This window comes from Lathamus discolor, chromosome 1, assembly GCF_037157495.1.
Source record: "Lathamus discolor isolate bLatDis1 chromosome 1, bLatDis1.hap1, whole genome shotgun sequence".
Taxonomy (NCBI): domain Eukaryota; kingdom Metazoa; phylum Chordata; class Aves; order Psittaciformes; family Psittacidae; genus Lathamus; species Lathamus discolor.
The window spans coordinates 107152573-107176492 of NC_088884.1; the positions used below are offsets into that span (position 1 = coordinate 107152573).

A 23920-nucleotide genomic window follows, 5' to 3' on the forward strand; every position below is an offset into this window, starting at 1 on the left:
AAGAACACTAGAGCTTTGACTTCTACAAACCTACTTTGAATGTATTTTCTTTCCCTGGGAGTAAAGTGGAATAAGTAAGCTAATGATAAGTGATACACAGAACCAGACAGAATTTGCAAACTGAAATCAGGGCAGAGAGGCTACTCCAGTAACATTTGAGTTCAGATGAGTTATTTGTTAGAGTAAGGCAGCATGTGTTGTGAAGTTTTTTTAATGGACACTTAAGAGAGGATTCATTGCCAACCATACCATTGGTGTCTGAGCTAAACTGTACTCCTTGATAGACATCACAGTACCTTTAGGGAATGGTCCACGTTCTCTCTGGCTGTAGCTTGTCTCTGCAGGGTGGTCTGAATTCAAGTTTATGAAGTGTGAGAAGCTGAGGGACTTGATTTATGATGGGTGTGAACAGCAAGATAAGTTGGGTGATTCAGGAAGAAGAGCAGGCAGGAGTACAGCACTGTGCCCTATCCCCGTAAGAAGAGAGCTGCATGTTTGGCAAAATGGGGAGAAGATATGTAGATGAAGGTTGACTGAAAACACAGCAGTACATGCTTTTGGTATTGTTTGTTTCTTCTTCTGAAAAAAAAAAAACAAACCCAAAAAAACCCCAAACAAACAAACAAAAAAAAAAAAACCCAACCCTACATTTTGGGACTGCTGGGTCAGAGGCAATAAAACATTCTGTTGCAATTCAGATGTGCTTTTTCTAAGCAATTTATTTTTATTTCTACTCTAGTGAAAAGATGACATCATACAAAAAAGTCAAAGTCAGCTTTCCTACAAACTGGTCTTTTGGAACAAAAAGCGAAAACATTTCATTTGGAAAATACTGATTTTTGTATGGACATTTTTAAAGCATTCAGCTGATTCACTAGTCCATTCAGTGTAACTTGTTAACTGGTTTGGTCCCCTTTCTCAGCAAAACTGTACATCTAGCACATCCGCTGGGAAATAGGGCAAGTCTCATCATCCTCAGTGAGTTTCCACCTTGCTAAAATGCTTGTAGCAGGATGGAGCTAATTTTGTCATGCAATTGCAAAGATCCAAAGCCAAAGAAGAAGATACACAAGGATGTTATTACCTATGTGGACAGATGATGCCAGCTAAAGGAGCGCTGCTCAAGCCATTTCAGCCTGGTAGAGCCAGGCTGAATGACATCATTTTTCAGAAGGTCTGGAGGAGCAGTTAGATCCATTTCCCACCCTGTTCAGTAGACCATGCAGATGATTCAAGTTAACCTAAATGCCTTTGTGTGGCTTTGTCAGCCAGCTGCCCACAAAAGATTAATTGAATTTTTTCCTGAATGATGTAGTCCAGGGTCTGGCAACATGTGCTTGTTGTCATCCTTTTTATCCTTTGCTTTCAGTGACTGGGTAAATCACACTTTTGTTTAACAAGATGCAGTTTTCCCTTACAGTCATAACAGCAAATTCTTCCAAAAATTATTTCTATGTTCAGTGTTTTCCTGCATCAAGGACATCAATTTCTGTCTTAGAAAGAGAAGAAACAGGTACTATTTGGTTGCATGCTGTCATTAAAATGATGCCTACTTTCACAGGCACACAAAGCGGCTAACTGTAGTTATCTGAATCTTCTCTGTGTGGTTACAGTAATGGTAAAAAATGTAGGATTTTTGTTTTCTTTGCCCTGTTTGGTTTCCCTGTCAGATTTTCTCAGTTTGCAAGTCAAAAGTGCAACTCTCTGCATCTTCCCCTGAGATCCTATGCATCCTGAGGATGCACAGGCTGTGCTTCTCATAGCCTTTCAAACCCGGTCAGAAAGGACAGATCTTTGGTAACTGAATCACGAGGATCCCCTGTGCTGTGAAAGGGACAGGATCATATGCATGTTACCCAGCTAATATTTGCCTTCTGTTAAAGCATTGTTCCTTTCTCCTCATGACGACAACCATGAACTGAGCACTGGCATTACCAGAAACCTAAATTTGAATGTACTTTGGGGTATCAGAGCTGGCCTGGTAGCTGTGTTTTGCAGTGAATTTTAATCTTTGGTTAACTATCAGTGGAAAAAAAGGGGACTTGGAACTGTAATTATACTGGTGTGCTTGTAGGGAATATTTTTTAGAACTATGATTTCGCTCTTAAATGTTTGCTGGTTGTGATGATCTCATCACACAGAAGAAGGAGATGCCCAGGTGAACCTGTGGATCTGAAGCCTCATTTGTTTACCATCCCAAAATTCATGCTCCCACATGTACACAGCATGATAGGGATGTAGAAATGGAGTGCATTTGCTGTAAGTAGGGTATCTTCAACTAGCAGAACTGAAGGTGTTTCAACACAGCTGAATTGAAGGCAGTCACCCTAACTAAAGCAAATAGAGTGGTGGCTGTGTGCTGGGCTCAGATGCTTCAGGAGGTGGAAAAGGAGGGATTTGTGTTGGGAGTGTTATTGCTGAAATGTAGGGAATCAAGGATGCCACAGGGCTGTGAGATTTTCTGGGATAAATATGTGTCTCACCACGGATGCTGAGAGCCAAGGATCCAGCCTTATTATAAAAATAAGTGATGAACAACTGCTGCTTGGTGAGGATATTAAGCACGTTACCAACACTGAGCCAGACAGTTGCCAAGGGGCACATCTTGAGAGTGTTCTGCTGGAGAGGAGATTCAGGGTAGTTGATGGGCACCTGCAGTGCTGCTCTTTCTGCTTTTTGGGTCCCCAGATACATGTTGACCCTTGGATTCAGAACTCGAGCATCCAGCCTTTGCTGCACACCCACATGTGGGGCTGCAGAATATGCCTCTCTTCTTTCTCTTGTGGTATTTTGGGAAAGCATGCTGCTTTGATCCCATGCTTGCTTTACTGGGTTTTTGTTGGCTGTGTATTACCAAAGCTATTTCATGCAAAGAGGGTCATAGTCTGGTACTCTACCTGCTCCTTCTGCTTATGCCTCGTCTGCAGACCTAATCTGCTCATCCTAATAGTCCTGTTGGTTGCTATAGCAATGATAAAATGTTATGAAAAAGGCAGAATAATTCTTAAGTGGATGGCTGGTGTTCTTTCTCCCTCCTGGGAAGAAGAAACCCAATAATGGGGGTTTGTTTGGTGTGTTACTGTTTTATCTAAAGCTTTAACTGTAGGCTTTTTGGAGCCTGAATGCAGTCCTTCTCTCTCAGCATCCTTTGAGGCTGGAAACGTTGTAGCTCCAAAGCAGTTAGGGAAAAACAAGGATCCAAATTAATGAAAACAAGGTACATACCCTTTTGGTTTTAAGATGCCAAAGGTAATATTTATTGTGACCTGCAGAGAGTGTGAAGTTTGCCATGGCCAGCCCACCATGATGGGAACGTGCTGCGGAGCGCTTAGGGCCGTTTGGTTTCTGAAAGTATTGAAAGATAGCTGAATATGTTAGCTGTGGGTTTGGTTTGGATTTGCATCAGTTGAATTACTCAGCACTACCATCAAAAGTGGTATTTTGATAAGTAAATTTAAAAATTTTAACACCCTCAGCAATCCAGAGAGAAGGCAGCAGAAGATGCAGTGCTTTTGCTTAGTAGCTGCGTATAGGAATGAGTGACTGTTTCGTTCTACCAAGCCTCCTCTTTTACACACCTGAGGGAGCAAAAAATGACTTGTTCTGTATTTTCAACTTTTTTCCAAGTTTATAGTCAGGATCATATATCTGTGAAAAAAGTTGTCAGAAACAGTTTAGTTTCTAACAACCAGAAAGAGCCAGGTTTGTGCGAATTTAGCTTCCTTCAGAGCCCATCACCCTGGTTGAACATCGGCAAGCAAAGCATTAAGTGCTGACACAGATTGGTCCCTTCTCCTCTCTTGTCTTGCTGTGAAAGCATCCCCTATGTGAAACAGCTCTACCTGCCCAGCTGTGGTAGAATCAGCTTGTTCCTGCCTGCTAGGGATCACTGTACAAGATCAGATCAGGGATATATTGAGTGAGATGCTCTTTGTGGCAGCTGCCATTTAAAAATGCCTCAAGCTAAAGCATTCAGGACCATGTGGGCAGGTATATTCTTCTCCATATTAAATCTCAAAGGGACTTAGTTGGAGATTGGGTTAAATCTCAAATGGGAGGATTATATCACTTCTGAATTTATGGCTGACATTAACTCTGGATATTTCTGTTACCTGAATAAAAGTGAGTCCCTTTTTGAATCTTTTATATCCTGGCTTGATTAAAACCTATTAGTTAAATTCAAGTTTGCCTAGTTAAGCATTCATATAATGTTTTCTTACAGGAGACAGCTTTGTTTCCTTATTCCCAAACACAGCAGCTCATCTTGCTTTCCATCAGCATAAACAAAAACATCAGGTGAGAGAAAACAAGTCTTTTTTTCCCAGCTGCATGTGTTGAGGAGCCTCCCTGGCATGCAGCCCCCATACAGCGCTGCCTTCTATTTTGTCCTGTGCTCAAAAGCCTGATTAAGTGATCCAGTAAGGCCATATGCCTGGGGCTGAGAAAGGCTGGGGGAGGATGAGGGAGAGGCAGGAGAACAGTTTACTCTCTCCTCAACCTGCACAGACATGGAGAAACACCATCCCAGGAAATGGAACGAGGCCAACATTCAAGCACCACAGGAGGCAGCTCCAGAGGCCTCCATCTAGCCTTAGGTTTGGCCAGATTTTGTTTGTTTTTTAAAAATAATTGGTAGGTGTGAGCTTTCAGAGAGTTTGTCACTAAGGGGATTTGTACCAGCCAGAGACCCTTGGGGCTTATTTATCCTCAGCAATTCCATTCAAAGCAAACAAAACAAAAAAAGAAAAGAAAGAAAAATCAGGTAATGAGTTGCAGAGAAGAGATTGTACCCAGACACCCACATGCCTTGGAAAGACTGACTCTGCCATTCCACAGGCCACCTCCACCTCTACCCCTAAAAGAGGTAGCCATTGGTGAAGGCATCCCTGCCAGGATTGCTGCATGTGGGGACTGGCTTTTTGGTTGTTTCTTTGGGATGAGGATATCAGGCATTGGTGACAGGCAGGTATCATGAGCCCTCTGACAGCCCTGTCCTCACTATCTCTAGTTGCCCTGCCAAAGACTTACTTTCCTGGTGGAAAGTTTTTGTCTTAACAACTTAGCACTGGAGGTAAAAGCCATGGTGTGCCCTTAAGTATTGCTGCTCTAGGTCTCTACCAATGGTAGTGGGAATGGTCTTGGAGACCATTTTTGATTCAGTCATCTCTTTGGATCGCAGAGGGGATTTGGAGCAAAGGCTTAATGGGCCATCTAAAAGGTGGGGAGAAGGCTTTCCTTCATGGGTTGATGCTTGCAATAGGAATCAAGGTAGGTCTTGGCAGCCACCTGCCAAGCTGTGATGATCCTGAAAAACACAAGTCCAAAGGCTGCAGCTCCAAGGGATAAACTGAAGCAGGAGGATAACTGCTGGCTGAGTGCTTGGAAAAGACGGCAGAGTGGTCGAGGAGTGGGGAAACAAGGTGATTACAGGGAAATGGAGAGTCTTGAAATGTGTGTGGCTGCTCTCGCTCCTGTTCAAAGTGCCTGATAGATCTGTGGTGCTCTTGCCTTCAAGGATGGATTTGAGTGTTTGTGGATCTGCTTGGTGGTCATACCTGAGCAGTAGCTGAAGCGAAACTTGTCCTCTTAAACATGAAAATATGCTACCCTCTGATAAGTGCCAAGAGCCTTTGGAGTGGCTGTATTCTCCATCTTTCCTTTTTAATTCTGCTTTTTGACTGTAGATGTGTTGCAAAGGGCCAATATAAGTTATCCTAGCCAATAGTGGGAGTTGAATGTGCTGGTTTCTGTTAGTCATTATTTTTTTTCATTCATCTGGCACTTTGCAGAGAGTTTTTGCCCCCACATTGTGTAGGCTGCTGTCTTACTTTCTTTTTTTGTAGCAAGCATGTGAGCATAGCCTTGCTTACACTCCAAGCGACTGAGGAACCACCATAAATGTAGCTTATCTGCTTTCTAATACATTTTCTTTTGCATTGGTTTGGATTTGTGCATTGTCAGTAACATCTGTTCTGCTTTAGTGGCATACAGTTTTCCAAGTCTAATTAGCTGGCTGCTTGTAATCAGGACTATTTCAACTGTTGTCATTCTGAATGTTCTTTTTCCCTTTTTTTTAATACCACATTTGCCTGATTGACCTTTTTTGTTGTTTTGTTTTGTTTTTTTTCTCTGTCTTTCTATTGGGCTGCTCCAGGAGCCATGGCTAATCATCTTATAACCAATGCTCTGCTTCGTCCTCATGGCACTAACAACCCTTATAATACATTGCTCGGGGAAACGGCGGTCTATAACAACCCTTCTGTCAGCATGTACAACACACAAGGTGTGCTGGAGTTCCTCTCTAATTTTTCTAGTGAGAATTCCATTTTCTGTGGCTTATTTTGGCCCATTTCTTTCTTTTTTTTCTTCCTTTTTTTTTTTTTTCCCTCCCCATTGCACACACACCGTTGTTTTTTGTTTTTTGTTTTTTTTGGAACTGAGCACAGAAAAAGATCCCCTCCCCTTCCTTTCATTTCGATGCATCTTTCCGTATTTTGGAGGCTTTTTTTCCATGAGCAATCAAATTCACTTTGAGAGACCCTCGTCAGTTCTACTAAAAGAATTCATAGTGGTTTTGATTTTGGGTTTTTTTGTGGTTTTTTTCCCCTCAATCTCCTCTCTTTTGTGTTGTTTTGGTCTTGTGTGTGTATTTTGTTGGATGTATCCATTCCACTCTTTGTTATCAGCATATTTCCCTGTTAAACCATTCATTTCAGAAACAGGAACACCTTTGAAGGTAAGTGAAGCTAAAATGGCCTTTGCCACCAAAGCTACTCGCATTTGAAATGGCATAAAGAAATGTGGTCAGCTGCACACTGGCTTGTACAGGGAAAAAAATGCAGAATAAAGCAAAAATGCCCTTGATCTCTAAGAAAAATAATAACTGAAGCAAGAAACATGGGTCACCTCCAAAGAGCAGAGCTTAGTTATTGTAAGAAATGTTTTGCCGTTTGCATTAATACATTTTATATGTGCTACTAGAAAGAAATTATAAAAAAAAAGAAGAGAGTAGAAGAGGCATATGGAAACTGGAAGCTCTTGCATACCCTCCTTTCAACAACGTAAAATAAACAGATATGAGTCAGTTGTAGCTAATGAAGGTTTCTGTTGTAGAAATCAGTCTCTTGTCACCTACATGTTTGTCTCTGCTCAGGGTGTGGGAAGGGACCATGTTTGTAAGCTGATGTCCTAGTGCTTCTGTGAAGGAGAGGCAGATGTATTTAAGCAGGACCTGAGGAGGAGCTGGGGAGTGTGGAGCTCTGCCAGCTCCCATCTCTTGGTGGCTCCATCTTGCTCTGCCACTTCCATGGGATTGCTAAAAATTTTTTTTGGCTTACTTGCAAGGAGGCTGAATCGTTACAGGGTAACACTGCTTTCGAGCACAAGTATGTCAGTACTCTGTCAGCTATCTGCTCCCATTGAAGGCATCCCTTTCCAGTAAAGGATATCTAAGGAAGGGAAAATAATGATGGTTACAACGCAAGCAGGAAAACGCCCTTTATATTTTATGGCAGCATATTGTTTACAGAAGAAATAGATACTGAACTGTATCACCTGGGTATTTTCTTTCAAAGCATAAGGAAAGCACATGTGTTTGACCTTTTTACTGTTCATTAATTTCCTAAACTGTGGTACCTTGGTGCAATAAATTTGCTTCCAAGAACACTTTTTTAAAAAGGGCTACTGTTAAACATGAAATGCTCTGAATTTTAAGAACTTCAGTGTACTGCAGACGTTGAAATAAGCTTTGATGTTCTGCATAGTTCCTTGCATAATAACATTGAGGTTTGGGGGGCTTTTAAATCATGTGGCAACAGGTAATGCTGGGTCAGAATTTAGGCTTAAGAGAAGTCCTGACTTTCAGGTCTGGGTGCCTCAACCAGACTCACGTGATTTGGGTGGAAATGTGACAAAAAGTGTTTAATGTGCATTTTAATAATCTTGTGTTCTTCTAATTTTTAAGGATAGATTCTGATACAGTTACCTGAGCTAACAACATTTTATTCCACAATACAGTGTAGTTGTTTTGCAAGTGCTATTCAGTGAAACACAGCCAGATGGATAACCAAGAAACCTACCCAGGCTTCATCCTTAGGAGATGAAGAGAGTGGGACCAGTACTGATCCCATTGACTGATCCTCTGGAGCTTTTCTATTAACTTCAGAGGGAGCAGAACCCAACCCATTCTTTTTAGGAGTCTGCAAGCTAAATAATTACTACAGAACTGGTATAGCTATTGCTTTACAAACTGGTTACTGTCCCTGGACAACTACAAACACTGAACAGAGGAAATCCTGAAGCAGAAATGAAGGTTAGAAAAATCAACCAGGCCCTAATGGCTTCACAGAAGTTCTTTGGGATTTAAGGATGCTGCACCAGCAGGCATGCTAAAGCAATGATAGTGCATTGTAAAAGTAGATGCTGTCACCACCTCTGGGTGTGCCTTGGCTGGGATCAGCATGTGACGAGGGCATCGCTAGCTAACATCATCCAACTAACTCATTTCCACATCACTAAGGCTATTACTTTTTTTGCACCTGCATCTACCAGTTCTGGTGATGGCCACTGACAAAGACAAGACACTGTAAGAAATCTGAGGCCTGATCTGACCCAGCCCTTCCTTTCCTCCCTCCCCAATTACGTGTTTTAAGATACCTTCTGCTCAAGCCGAAGCTGCCTGTGGAGCAGGAGCCCTAAGAATAAACCTTGGGAAGACACAGGGAATCAGACCTTAAAAGGCCAAAGTCCCATTTTCCAGTGGCAAAAGGGATTCCTCGATAGACACAGAGTGTAGAGGTTGGAGGCAATGGTAGGTGAGGAGTCTGACACTCTGCAGAACGTGCCAAACACTCACTGCTGTTGGCAGCTGATGGATGTCCGCTGGCTCAGTCTCTCAAACACAGGAGTTTCTTGAAATGGCCTAACTGCTTTCATGAGATTTAATTTTAAGAGAAAACGTCAATCCTGTTAGAGAGCTCTGCTTAAACCCCAACGTGCCACAGATCGTTGCAAAGTGGGAAGCTAAGAATTTTCACTGGCTCTTCATCTTCATCTCTGGCTCTTCATGTTTTAACCTTTTCTTCTCAATATCTTCATTTAGCAATGCCATTATTCAAACTACTATTCTTCTTACTTTTTTTTTTTTTTTCTGCAAAGTCTATGTAGTTTGCCATATGTTCAACTAAAAAAAGAGCAGACTTATCAAAGTCTATAAAATGCCAGCAGCCCTGTGATGAGCAAAGTCATACTCTTACAAAGCACTGTTGCAAAGGATGGACGGCAAAACATTTTTAGTAAGGAAAAGGATTTAGTTTTCAAATTCCAGGGGTTATTATAACTAACAGTAAGTAAAGCCATTCATTTTAAGAGTTTGGAAGTGATGTTGACAGTGCCTGTCTTTTCAAGCATGACCGTTACCAGCTTTAGACTTTTGTTAAATTTCCAGGCATTATTTCTTGATTTGTGTTACACAATGAATGTTTTATAATGGCATTGGAAAACGTTTTAAATGTGATTTTTTTTTTAAATAAAAATGTAGCCTACTGAATATTGCGCGTAAAATAATTTTCTGTCTAAAATGTCAATATTTTTTACCTGAAATAAACCATGTAACAAATTCGTGTATTCTGGGCAGTGGAAATTATTTCTGTTAACTCTTTTTTCTGCACATCATCAATTTGCTTTTTACTCATGTTTCTCCTACTGTCGCTGTAAGCTTACTTGTTGTTTTTTCTTTCCTTTTCTTCATGCTGTCGTTTAGAGCCCTACAGAGAGACAAGTATGGGAGTAAAGCTAAACATTGCATATCAAATGTAATTTTTTTTAGTTCACTTTTATTGCATCACATATAGATGATGTAGCTAATAAAGGAAATTCATCTCAGTTTTGAAATCAAAAGAATATGAATATACATATGTATATATACGTGTATGTGTGTGTATGTATGTGTGTATATATATGTATGTGTACATATATATATATTAGATGATGCTTTCTTTGTTTATTTCTCGTTTTTGTGATATAGTTTACCCAGTGTAGTTTCTCATATAATTTTGTGTATGCTTTTTTTTTACACTTCACTTTTTTTTTGCAAGGTCATGGCATTTTTATATGGTGTGTTTCACTGCAGACCCCACTCTGTTCTTACCTGTGATGCCTCCCATTTTATTTCTCCACCAATCCCCAGATTTATGCATTGGCAGCAGAAGCACAGCACTCAGCACCTCAATGCATATGTTACTCAACATGACCATCAGACAGATGCTATTGTGCCCATCACCCATTACCTACAGTTCCCCCCCAAGTGCACACTTTTCATTTTTCTTCAAGCATTGTGACACAGTTGGAGAGTTTCCACCGTGAAAATCAGCGGCTTTGCTCTATGTCTGTGATGGCTAGTTTATTTTTTGGCATAGCTCCCTCATTTGCTGCGAAACTCAAGATATGTCAGCACCCTCTAAGCTTCAGAAACCTAAAAGGTGACAGACACATTCAGGGCATTTCACTCAAATGCAAGAAGAAAGCCTGCAGCAGTGCTTTCCAGCCCTTGACATGCAGCAACTAATCCATCGCAGATATAGACCGAATACTGTATTTTCAGAAGGTACACATGCCATGTACCAAGCATGGTATGAGCAACTGTTCATCTGAAATTGTCAGCTAATGGCTCCTCTAATCCATCACAGCTTGCTGGTAGTTGCTTGCCATTTTTTGGCAATGACCAAAGCCTTTAGCTGAAAGGTCGATGCATTATTTCATGAATCCCCACACCTGTACTCCTTCCAAAGAGGCCAATAATCCTAAAAAAGAAAGCGTGGTGGCTTAACTGCTGGGCCTGATTTTCTTCTCCCTTGTCCACTCATGCTGCATTGCTCTCAGAGTGCTTCCCCACCATGTCCCATAGCGTGCTGGGAAAGAGCCAAGCTACAGCTTTACGTTGACAGTGTTGAGACACCTAATGGAGATGCAATAGGCATTTAGTTGGAGGGCACCCCAAGACCCTGTTACTCCTCACAGGTTCCCCCAAGACCGCTGTTCAGTGGCAGTGATGGTACTTGCTGTACCTTCCACTGCTTTGCAGGTCAAATGAGAGCTATTTCAAAAGTTTTTGCAGGACCCCACAGCAGCTGCCTCCAACATAGATTGTATTATAAAATTCCCACCCAGCCAGTGTGGAAAAGTAATTTTGGCCATGCCCTTGTTACAGGAGAGGTGTACAGCCTTGTTCCAAAATAGCCTGGGCCAGGAAGCACTTTGTGCCACCACCTTGCTCATCTCTGAATCCCACCATTCAGGCCTTACGCCTTTTCTCTGGCAGCCTGCCCAGCAAGGGTGATTTAGACCAGTCCAGAGTCACCTATTCCTCAGCTCCCTCAGGAATACACAGAGCAAAGTGCAAGAGCCGTAGGAGGTACTGGCCAGGACAGGCTATTCCTTCCTGCTGGCTGTTGCCACACCAAGTCACACACTTGACAGCTCTTTCCATTTTTTTGGTGGGAAGACCTTAAGCTGCCCTACTGTTTTGGCTGCAACACTCTTCTTGCTGCCGAGCCCCTGCAGCCATGGCAGCCTAGGAAGGGGGTTTGAGTGTGCACATCCCGCGTGAGTGTCCTGTTTGTACAAGTCACCCTCTCTTGTGTAATGTTTTTCAGAGGGGCTTCTGAACAATGCCAGGGATACAAGTGTCACGGATACTCTACCACTGAATGGTAATCACAGCAACAGCTACAGCATCGCCAGCGGCGAGTACCTCAGCAACTGTGTGCAAATCCTTGACCGTGGGTACAACCACACCGAGAACGCCCTCGAGAAAAAGATTCTGAAGGAACTCACCTCCAACTACATCCCTTCCTACCTGAACAACCATGAGCGCTCCAGCGAGCAGAGCCGCAACCTGATGAACAAACTCGTCAACAGCGTGGGAGGCGGGAGTGAGGATGACGCCATCGTGCTGGACGACGCCACCTCCTTCACCCACGAGGAGAGCCTGGGCCTGGAGCTCATCCATGAGGAGTCGGATGCCCCACTGCTGCCCCCCCGGATATACTCTGCGGACAACCACCAGCCCCACCTCTACAGCCGGCGGTGCATCCCGCAAGACAACAGTGAGAGTTTTTTCCCCTTGCTGACCAACGAGCACACGGACGACCTCCAGTCACCCAACAGGGATTCTCTCTATACCAGTATGCCCGCGCTGGCCGGCATGCCCATGACGGAAAGTGTCACCGCCAGCACCCAGACCGATTCCCCACCAGCCAAAAGCAGTGGTGGCGACGCTGATGATGTTTACTACAAAAGTATGCCCAACCTTGGCTCCAGGAACCACGTCCATCAGCTACACACTTACTACCAGCTAGGTCGAGGCAGCAGCGACGGTTTTATAGTCCCACCAAACAAAGAGGGAACCCCCCCGGACGGCAATGCAAAAGGACCTGCTCACTTGGTCACTAGTCTATAGAAGATTCAGCAAAAATTAAGCAAAGAGACAACAAAAAGCCCCTCCTTAACGCTCTGTTTACTGTTCTGAGTTAATCCAAACAGTGGTAATATTGTGTGTACTCCTAAATCTTCATGCTGTTCGAAAGGAAACTCTTGGACTTTTTTTACTGGAATTTTTAGGCCGGCCCGGAGAGGACAGTAACTGCTGCCCACCCCCCACCCCCCTTCTCCCCCCATCCTCCTTCCCTCCAGATAGACTTCATTATGTTAATGAAAGAGATAGATAACGGCACACTTCGTGGCCTTCTCAAGTTATGCCGTGTTTGTTTAAACAATCCTTGATGCTGTGTTGCTCTTAATACCAAGGACCTGATTTAAGAGGAAAAAAATAAAAAAAGGCAAAAACAAACAAACAAAAAAAAAGTAAAGAAAAAAATAACAGGCCAAAAATGTGCATTTAAAACTAGTAGCGATGATGCATCTAGGTGGGAGCGCTGCACAAAAACAAGCTAGCAAAACTCTTTCTTACCAATCCAGATCACCTCATGGGTTTTGGTCACTCACAACTTGGTTTCACTGCAGCGCCCTTTGCTGTGGGAGCAAACAAAACAAAAATTTAATGAGATGGAAGGGAATCCTAGAATTCTGTGCTAAAGGCATATTTTATGTTTTGCTGTATTAACGGATGATAAAAACTAATGGCAGATAAAGAGAAGAGAACAATTTCTATGTAATGTACAGATACTAGCATTGCACATATAGTCTGCTTTCTGTTCCTCCAGAACTTGCGTCCCTGTTAATGTAGTGGAAAAAAAGAATAACTTTTTTCTGTTGTGCTGGTCTTGTAAGTTTGTCTACCAGTAGGAGCAAGGTTTTTCATAACTCCTCCTTTTTTTCAGTTTTGTTTTGCCTCTTCCACTGTTCCTCACCTTCATCCTGTCCCCATCTCAGTAAAAAAAAAATAAAAAAAATCACTGGGGAAAAAAAATAAATCCAAACGTTGCTTTATAAGGACCATTTTTAGTAGCACCATCACCATTTCTTTTCAGCCAAGGCAGTCTTTATTTCCTCGCTGTACAACTTTCTACAGCCAGCGTATTGCTGGCAGACCTTTTGGCAGACTAGACCAGGGCAAACTTCCCCATTGACAGTGCACAACCGATCGTGACAATAATCCTGCGAAGCGTCTTCGGCAAGCAGCCCCTCAGCCAGGCCATAGGGTCGCATCCAGGAGCTGAGATGTTCATTTTATCGTCATAGCAGGGCTTCCACAGGAGATGGCCATTTCCCTGGAGGAGCAAAGAGCCTTCAGGGCTCAATCTGGTCCCCGGTTTAGGCACTTGTACTGCAGTGGTTAAGAAAACTGATTGATGTGTAGTGAGCTAAAAAGTACTTTGCAGTGATTAAAAAAAAAAAAAAAAAGTCTTCTGTTCATTATTTTTCCTAACAGGAAATTTATTTATTTGACAGGATTTTTAATTAACATAGGCTTTCTGGAGGTAAATTAGCAGCACGGAGTATGAATAATTATTTTTTTTCTTTTTTCTTTTTTTTTTATTTATGATCCATTTTGTACGGTCTCAACAGTTGAATGACCTCATTACTAATATTTGTTGTAAAAGTGAAGCTTGTTTGCCAACCAATAAACAACTGATCACGATTTAGAAGATACTGTATGTATGTACTGTACGATTAATCTCTCCTTTTTTGTTGTTGTTGTTGTTCATCTCTCCATTACTGTCTTCAGTACAAGTCTCCACTCCTTTATGGCATGGGTGAGCAATGCCAAAGAAAGGAGGCCTAAGCTGAGCAATTTAAGCACAAAGGTTACACAGCTGCGGCTGACTAGAAATATCAGGCTAACAGTACTTGTTTAGGGGTGAGAACAACACTGGTCGATACTTGTTGCAGGTGATTCTAGGTCTGTTTTGTGCCTACTGTATAAACTAGCCAACGACACGCGGATTATTTGAGTATAGTATTTCATGTGTCGTACCTTTTAATCATTGTAATGTTTTAATTTTTTTTTTTTTTTAAGTTTGGTTTTTCTGAGATTAAAAAACTGCTGGTAGCATGTCAAAGAGTAAAACAAGTCCCCGTTAGGCCTCCTCAGTCATTGTTTGCTGTCTCTTTATTTTCTTGCTCCGAGCATATGCAAAGCACCATCATTGTCCTAGGCTACATAACCCTTCCCAATCCCATGACTGCCGATTGCCCACTGGCACTTTGCCACTCTCATTTAGCTTCCCCTTTCAAATCCCTTGGGAGCAATTAGGATTCATCGTCAGGATATAGAAAGCCACAAAATAGACTAGAAAGATTGACAGTGAAAATAATCACCTCTGGACATGCTTTTTACTGGTTCTTCAGTATGTGATTTTTCACAAAACCCTCCTGTGACTTGGGCTTTGGGATGTGGTGCTGCCTCCATCCAAACTGCCTCTATCCGACTCCCATCAAGCTGGGTAAAAGCCAGAACATTTGGAAGAGGCAGGTGATGCCTGTGTTAGACAAGATATTCCCAGTACTGAGAATAAATGTAGCAGCAGAGCACCTCCATCCCAGGGTTGTCCTCACACGGAGAGATGATGCTTAGTTCTGCTCAGCAGGGACTTGTTGCGGGTGAGACCCAGGGGTTGGTGGTATTTGGTGGTATTGTGGCCTACAGAAGAGTCTGGTTGAGTCACTTGAGTCCTCCCTGCAGACAGGCAGTCAGACCAAAACATCTTGGGAAGAAAACTTCATTTCTGACCAAGCACTGATCACAGGTTGGTCAGAAATCCTACAGTTGTGCCTCTTCCCAGGTCCAGGTTTTGTGAAAGGAGCATTTCCCAGGAGATTGGGAATCACCTAGCTTCATAGCAAAATGTCCGCTGGCCAGCCAGGTCGTGCTTCTGCTCTTGATGCTGCCTCGCCGTTTCATTTTATTTTCCATGCCAGCAATGATGGAGCTGGGTAGTGCATGGTAGACTTACGCATGCAGGCAAAGCATTATTCAGTCCCATGTGGCCATACCAATCTATGTAGCAGCCCAAAGGAGGCTCTTAAGGCTTGAAATACGAAGTACCCCTTATTGTGGAGAAAGTAAAAACTCTTCTACTGTATTAGACCCCCAAAAAAAGTTTTCCAAGGATATGGCAGGATTGAATTCATGCAGAGGGTGAGAGACACTCGTATCAAACATTGCTGTGATAAAATGGGAGGCAGGTGATCAACATGGCATTTACAAGAGTGCCTGAAACTATGCAAGAATAAACTAGTGGTGGATTTGCTGGGATGATTTGAGATGATTGTATCCTATTGAAAAATCTTTGACTTTCTTTACTCTGGTCATTCTTCCCCAGCATTTCTATGTATTTCAGATTTATTAGTGAACAGGCTATTTTTCTGCTCTTCTCCATCCCTTTTTGCTCGAGCTTGTCTCTGCCAGCCTAACATGCCTATTAGTGCTTTGATTGCAAAAGAACCCTGTTTATTTTCAAGCTGATTATTTCTGTCCCCAAGCTGTTCTGGTGCCACAGGATTCACTCTTGGTGCTTCTTACAGTTTTGGAAACAGTGGAATCACAAAATAGAAGGAAAATATATATTATTAATTAAGCCAAAAATGGCTTAAGACTGTAATTTAGCTGGGGAGGAAGGCAGGAAGCAAGATCATTTTTGTCACTTTTTTCCCCTTGAAAACAGGCTTTTGTTGTGTCAGATAGTTAATTATGGGCATGGTGAAGCTTTCTTTGTTGATAAGTAGCTCTATAGATAAAATTCTTAAGTGACTGGCGGTATAGTGGTGTCTTCTGTGCTTGCCCATTTTCTGTAAGAACCATAGAATCATAGGGACACCTTCCACTAGATCAGGTTGCTCAAAGCCACATCCAGCCTGGCCTTGAACACTTCCAGAGACAATGCATTCAGAACTTCTCTGGGCAACCTGTTCCAGTGCCTCACCGCCCTCACAGTAAAGAATTTCTTCCTAATGTCTCAATCTAAATCTGTCCTCTTTCAGTTTCAAGCCATTATCCCTATCCTGTCACTACATGCCTTTGTAAAAAGTCCCTCTCCAGGTTTCTGGTAGACCCCTTTTAGGTATTGGAAGGCCGGTATAAGGTCTTCCTGGAGCTTTCTCTTCTCCAGGCTGAACAAGCCCAACTCTCTCAGCCTGTCTTCATAGGAGAACTGCTCCAGCCCCCTGATCATCTTCATGGCCCTTCTTTGGACTCCCTCCAGCCAGTCCATACCATTCTTATGTTGGAGACTCCAGAGCTGAATGCAGTAACAACCATAAGAGAATGTAAAGTTTTCCCCAAAACATGTGAAGAAGAACCGCAGGGGAAAAGGCATACAAAGAAAGACGATGTAGGCTGGAGGGTAGCTGGGGATGGGGGTATTCGTCACAGCTTTAGAGGTACTGTGTAGCAATGTTAACTTATCATGGTTTTGCTCCTTTCTGACTATCGATTACATTTAATTCCCTGAAATCTGTGGTTGTTAACCAATCTTTTTCCTTCCTCCCTGCCACCAGGTAATGAGCAATGCGATGCTTCAGAAGGCTGGGGGAAACATTGGTGGCAGTGGGAGGCGCTGATCTCTGGGGGGTTCTTGTGTATCTCTGTGTCCTTATTGCTTGTATCCCCCTTCCTTCTTCTGTAGGCACCTTGCCTCTCTCACATACCCCTATGCTCTTGATCTCGCTAGTTTATAAAGAATGTAATGCCCCATAGACTTGGCTAGACGACGGGGATAAAAATATAGCTCATCTTATTAGAAAGCTATCTCAGGAAAGTCTAAGAGCACTGGCTTGGTCATCTGTCACACCCTGATTTCCTTCATGTGTTTAGAAGGAAAAGTACTTTATTTTTAGCTACCTGCTGCATTCAGCTAGACTCTATGCAAATTTTATTTAATGAATATTTTAGGGTTTAAATAGTCTGTGCTCATTAACATTATATAAATGTCATGTTGTTGCAGGCTCTCCAGTAAAGGCATGGAGAACATCCTGCAGCATAAAGTTGAAACCAGAAGAATTTGGTGGTTAATACTCCCAGGGAAGGCAGCATAGCTGTCCTCATCAGGGATGTTAGCAGTGTGGCCAGGGGAGAGTACCTGAAGGAGCACCCCTGGGAGAGCAGCAGCATGTCCTGCTCTTCACCAAGAGTCATACTGCTGGGTGCAGGCAGCTAGTTTAGGGTCAGTTTTTCTCTTCCAGGGGCTTTGGGAAGTCCTAGGTATGCATGGATCATATACCAGATCATATGTCATCCCAGATCAGTTGGGATGGTCTGTCTGATGCTGAGACTAGCCAGGATAGCTCAGAAATCTTCCTTTTTCACACTGGACTAGCTTTTTACAGGTGCTTACTGTTGATTGTATTTGGTGCACCAGAGAGATGATGATACCCTTCTCCAGCAAAATGCCAACAAAAACAATCAACCTATTTGCTGTCTTTTTATTTCTTCACCCTCCACATATTTTCTTATCTTTCTACTCCTTAAATACACTGTACACATGTAAAAAACCAAGCTAAAACCTCAATAAATAAAACCAAAAATACTGGTATGCAGAGCAGTTATTACGTGCTGGAAGCAAATGCTTGATATTTTGACAGTGTTGCTTAAAACCCCAAACAACGACTTAAAAGACACAAACACAGTTGCTCACAGCCTCCTCAGCTAGTGTGCATGGGAATACTTGCACAGATGACCCGATATCTCCAACTGCCACTTGTAATCAACTGCATCTTATGTTACAACTTTGGAAAGGTTGTTTCAGCAGCACTATGCTCAATGGGTAAATTTATGTCTGTAATAAAACTGTTTTCAGCATGTCTTCTCCCACTTCTCTCTGAGACATCTCAGGCAGTTTAATTGAAGTCCCCATGGCAAGGCGGCTCAGTACAGGCATAAGCCCTGCAGTCTTTGTGTCCCATGGACAGTAAAGACTTCACCTTGCAGCATACACAAGCCTGCAGTAACATCCACTGATAAATGTTTTTGGGAGATGAATGTTAAAAAGCAAGTGCTCAACAAACTGGGTGGAGGATTTCTGGGTATGCCACTCGGGAAGCAGCAGCAGCACCTCACCCCAGTCATCTCTTAGCACTTAGTTGCACAAAAGCAAAAAAAGGGGTGAGAAAATGGATGTTAGGCAGGAGGAAGTTAAAAGGAAAAAGCCCCTAATTTCTGGCAAGGCTTCATCCTTTGGCTGAAATGTGCTGAAAGCAGTTTCTCAGGTGCGTTCCATAGGCAGCCAGAGAAAAGCATGGGGTTGTACCAGATTAGCCTGTAATGGGAGGCCAATTTGAGGCAGGCTAAAGCCTTGCTGCACCTGTCAGGTTCCTGCTCTGGCCAGCTCCTGGTTTCCTCACCTTAAAAAAAACAGGAAAGAAGGTTTTATGGTTTGCCACCAAGGACCTCAGCAGCCCTTTTTTTGGGGAAGCTCCCTCCCTGCTAAATAGATGAGCTGCTTTTCATGCAAGTGCCTCAGCTCTGCCCTTTGGTCACTTTCACCTCACTCTCCTTGCTTGCGTTGCAACCATTCGTACATAAAGATGAAAGGCCTTATTGCTCAAGCTGCTGTTCCTATCAGCCAGAAAGAGTGCTTCATGTTAAATAGGTGGGATTTTTGATTTTTTTCCCCAAGATACACTGTGTACCCAGGCATTTTTAGCCGCTAGCAGTTTCTGCTGCAATGCAAAGCAGCCCACCAAGCTACCAGCAGCGGAAATGAAAGAAGAAAATGCATCCCACTGCTTGGGGAAAAAAAAAAAAAAAGGAAAAAGAGAGATGAGCAACAAGGATGAAAGTCCCTCCTCTTCAGGAAAAAAAAAAAAGAAAAGCCAAAATAGCCAAGCTGGAAGGTGCCTTTTCTATGCTGATGTGCAGAGCAGCACAGATTTGCTGGCCTTTGGGTGGGTAGGAGATGGGGTGAAATTATTTATGCTTAGGAAATGGCACCAAGACAGCTCTTAATTCTTTTTGAATGTGTCCAGCCTATCTTAACCTCTCCCTGAAATATTATTTATAAAAAAGTCTGCATGTGTTCACCCCAGATTGCACATGGCTGCCTCTTCCCGACCTGTGCATGTAAAAGGAGGCATTTTCCTCCCCAGGGCTGCAGTGATTATAGAGGCAGCTGTAAAGCAGAGCACTCAGGATGTGAAGTGCCCTTCAGATAATGTGTGATAGCAAAACAAAATCTGTTTACTCTGCAGTCATTTATACTAACTATTTATTATTAAGGGGGGGGGGGGGGGGGGATCGCAAAGAATGCAGTTGCTCAAATAAGCTGGTACAAGCTGGTGGTTGCAGCCTGACTCTGGCATCTCTTTGCTTGAGCTGGGCCAAACCCAGAGAAGCAAAGAGACACTCGGCATTGCCCTTCATCTGGAGAGCAGTGGGCACCAGTGGCTGATGCTGCTAGTCCTCACACCATTTAATAAATAACTGGCTGGTGTGGGGCCACAGCCAGGTAAATCTGTACCACTGGCTTCAGCAAAAAGGGTGGGAGGAGTTTCCCAATGAAATGTTGGCCCTTAAATGCATTCACCTGCTCTGTACAAGCCTTCCTTCTCAAGGCAAGAGCAGGCTTCCTATGCTTTGAGGGTGGAAATGATCTTAAAAATAGCTGGTGGCTGTTGCAGGGTCCTACTTTGGGGCTTTACTTGCTCTCCCCTTGTTTTTCACAGAAAGCGGAAGGACGCCCAAGCAGGAGCCAGTCTTCAGGCGAGTGACCATGGAAGACAGTGTCATCTAGGGATGACACCCAACGAGCCTGCCTCAGCAAGCCCATGCCAGTGCACCTCCTTGGCTCCTCTGTGCCTCAGTTTACCCCTCCCTTACTGGGATTGTGTAACGAGAGAGACCGGAGAAACTAGCCTCAACCAAAACCCTCAGCAAACCCTTACATCCCTGAGGAGAAGACAGTCCATCTGGGATTCCCAATGCCTCATGCATGGCAGGACCCTGGGAAGTGCCCTCACTGCTTGGTCGCTCGCTTTTTTGTTAAGATGAGCAGAACAGGCGAAAAATGTCTTTTGTAATAAGAAATTGGTTTCGTCTACTCCAAACATTGGCTTTGCAACTTGAAAACATTTAAATATGGCTGAGCATGCTCAACCCCCCCATCCTGAGCCCCTCTCCGTGTTCACAACCTGGGCTGTATAAAGGCAACCCTGACGGATCCAGGTCCCTGTTGTAAATACAAACCTGCCTGTTTGGAGAGGTAATGAGGGAAGGAAAAGAGGGACAAAGAAATAGTCCTTATAACAGAAGAAGCTGAACTTGCCAGCAGAGTACTATTGAGTGGAGCTGTCACTTTTAAGTGGGGACTGGCGCGCATGTCCAGCAGTGGTTCCTCATTGCAAAGCTTCTTGTGGGGGGAAGCTGTTCAGATTTTATTGTCTTGTGTAAATAGAGATATTTTTCTGAAAAAATGAGCCTTAGTATCTTGAAGATAGCGTTTCTCAATCAGCTCAGCTGGGATGGATATATGGGAAACCATGGCATCTGCGTAGCGGAGGCTGTCATGGCGTTTTGGAGCTAAGCTGTGCTGCCATGGCTGGCGCAGGAGGCACCTGAAAGACAACAGATACATCCAGCAGAGGACTCAGCAGATGCTTCTCCTTTGTTCCTGTAAACAGGGTAGACTCGCTGCACCCATGATCTCCACTGGTGTAAATACTTAGCTACAGCCCCCAGTGGGCATGGGCCACTTGGTGCAGGGGTGGGGGAAGTGGGATGGCAGAAATCACCAGAGGGATGCAAACCCCATCCGTGTGGGTCCCCTCAGGATTTTAGCATTAATTAAAAAAAAAAAAAAAAAAAAAAGGAAAGAAAAAAGAAAGCGAAAGAAACCCTGAAGACTTGTTAATGGTGTTGGGCCAACTGTTGGGCTGGGTAAATGGAAGACATCTGCCACGTCAGCCTCTGTATGCAGTTCTCCTTGACATATGTGCAAGAGTGTGCAAGATCATGCCCTGTTTGGGTGGCTGCCAGCCAAGACAGGTCCCTGTGTCTGTGTACCTGTGTCCATGAGAGAAGAAGAGACGATATGGATGTGTATGTTTTATATGCCTAGACACATTTCAGAAGTCACAAATAACACTGCCAGGTCCAGCTTTATTAGCATGAGTGCAGAGTAGTGTCTGCATCAGTCTGGGGAGCAAGGTGGGCTAGGCTGGTAAGGCAGTGTTAGATGAGTAAAAGCTGATAAATCTCTGCTACACATTGAGTCATCACCCACTATCCCACACCATGACAGTGGGCATCTGCAAACACTCCTGGCAGAGCAGGGCTATGTTGGATGCAGGTAGCCGCAGCCTGGTACCTTGTGGAAGCAGGAAAGGAACTTTGGGGTTTCCCCTTCATCCTTCTCAATTCAAAGCTTACTTATGCTTTATTTACTCTGAGTCTGACCATGTGGATTCATGCAGCAGAGGGAAATTAGGAGAAAAAAAAAAAAACTTAAGAAAGAAAAAGAGTATTTTTGAAAACAGCCCATAATAATTTTCTCTAGACATAAAAGTCTCTTCGGCCTGGCATTTTGCAAGGAAGCAGGGCCAAGGTGGAAGTGACCCCTCCCTATTAAAAAGCCAGATAGCATAAACCAACTGTTGCACATCTTTAGCATAATACTATGCCCTGTACCTTTGCAAAGAAATGCCAGTGGGTGATAAACAGAAATTGAAAGCTGCCTCAGAGCACCGAGGGGTTTGGGCATCCAGAGTGGTAATTCACTTTCAGTGGTTCAAGGTGAGGTGCAGGGGTAGTCTTTTCCTCTTATGTACTTGAATACCTTCTCTGTTATCTGGCTTTGTGGGGCTGCTGCTACCATTAACACCTAACAATTGCCACTGCCAAGTGATTTATTTATTTAGCAAACCATTTATTTATTTATTTATCAAACTGGTGCTCAGGAGACACTGCTTTTGCCTGCCACAGGTGGACACCTCTTTCTTTGCCCACTTCTTCAGGCTTGTATTGTGTCCCCAGACAAAGTGGCCATCATCCTGGGGAGATTCAGGTTTCTGCCCACTACAGGCTTTCAGCCTTTTTTTCCAGGGAGAAAAATAATGCAAAATATGAACAACCCTCCCTGTCTTTGTGCCAGAAATGTTCTGAAAATCAGACAGTATATTAAGCAAAATAGATACCTCCAAAAGGTGTGAAAGCTCACGATATCTCAAAGTCTCAAGGGGACCACGCTTACAGTTTCTAGATCAGTGCTGAGTCCTGAGCCTGAGAATGCCTGACCCCGGGGAGATCTGGGGAGCTGCATGGGATTAAAAGGAGGGCTGCATCTGCAGGAAAGCAGAAATTCCCTGTTTTTTCACTAGGTCGCAGAAAAGCAGAAATCCCCTGGGTTTTGTTTGTTTTTCATTAGAAGGTCACTATTAGTTTCTCTCCCCGGACAATCCCATCATCCCGCACCTTAAACCCTTGCCATTATGACTAGAAGAGTTATTCTTGGAGGCATTTATGACAATCTTCAATGTCTCTCTCTCTCCCCATTGCTAGAGAGGCTGACACCCAGTAACTAATGGTGATTGTTGCAAAGATGAGACAGACTGACCCCAAGTCCTAATAAAAATGATGAATCTTGTCCACTGCCTCAGTATCGATGGTGCACAGGTTACAGGCAGAAGTGTGCCTGTAAGGAGGGGGAGGCAGATAGTCACAGAAGAACAGGTCTGGCACGTGCCAGGTTACAAAACCCACCCAGTTGCTGTGTTCCCCGTCTGTTCCCAGGTTTAATCCAGCCCCGAGTCAATAGTGATTGACGTTTCACCTGCTTTCCATATCTTAACTGGACTTCCTTACTCCTCAGGCATGGAACAAATCTTAATACAATGTAATTACTGTACTCCTGGTGATGAACCCGTATGAAAAGCTATCACGGAGAGCATTAATAAAATGTACATTATGAAAAAGAAATGAGCATTGTCTGAAATTAATAACGCATCAGATTTTTCTCATCCATGTCTCCTCATTACAGACCTGCCCTTGAGTTTTCTATTAAAATGACTTATTCAAACAACTTGCATAGCTGTGTTCAGCATGAAGTTATATGATGTAGATTTGCATCCCAGTCAGATGTACCGCATAAGACTTATTAATCTGTTACGTCTTTCAGGCATTGATTTTAGTGGCGTTTATATAACACTAGTATAACTAAAATGAACTGATTGATTCATGCGTATGGATTAGTTTGCCTAAGACTTTGAGCCTAGGTAGCTTTATCATGCACTGTAATGCCAGAATTCATCACTGTATTATTTACAAGAGACTGAACTGGCTGCATCTCAATAGCTGAAGAGATCTTCACTGTTTTATTTATGTATAAATGTTTACTTAATCAGCCACCAATTTTGTTTAGCAGAATTTGTTAGCAAACGGAAATTGTAAATGATAACGTGGTTTCTATTTTAAAATTTATAGGCTGTCATCTATAGCAAAACCCAAGATTTCCAAAGTGTCTTTGTCTACTGG

General features: G+C 43.2%; 1 protein-coding gene across 9 annotated transcripts in view; it reads left to right on the top strand.

Moving 5' to 3' along the window:
* The window catches only part of ADGRL3 (adhesion G protein-coupled receptor L3), a 518947-nt gene extending 495588 nt beyond the window's left edge, over positions 1-23359 (top strand). For 8 of the 9 annotated variants that reach the window (XM_065689629.1, XM_065689621.1, XM_065689651.1 and 5 more), the window contains one exon: positions 11652-14780. In XM_065689629.1, the coding sequence (XP_065545701.1) occupies positions 11652-12457 (806 nt within the window). In that variant the 3' untranslated portion in view covers positions 12458-14780. Of the gene's footprint in view, positions 1-11651; positions 14781-20118 lie in introns of those variants that run through there. The other variant, XM_065689683.1, reaches the window with a different exon arrangement.
* The last annotated feature ends 561 nt before the right edge of the window (positions 23360-23920 follow it).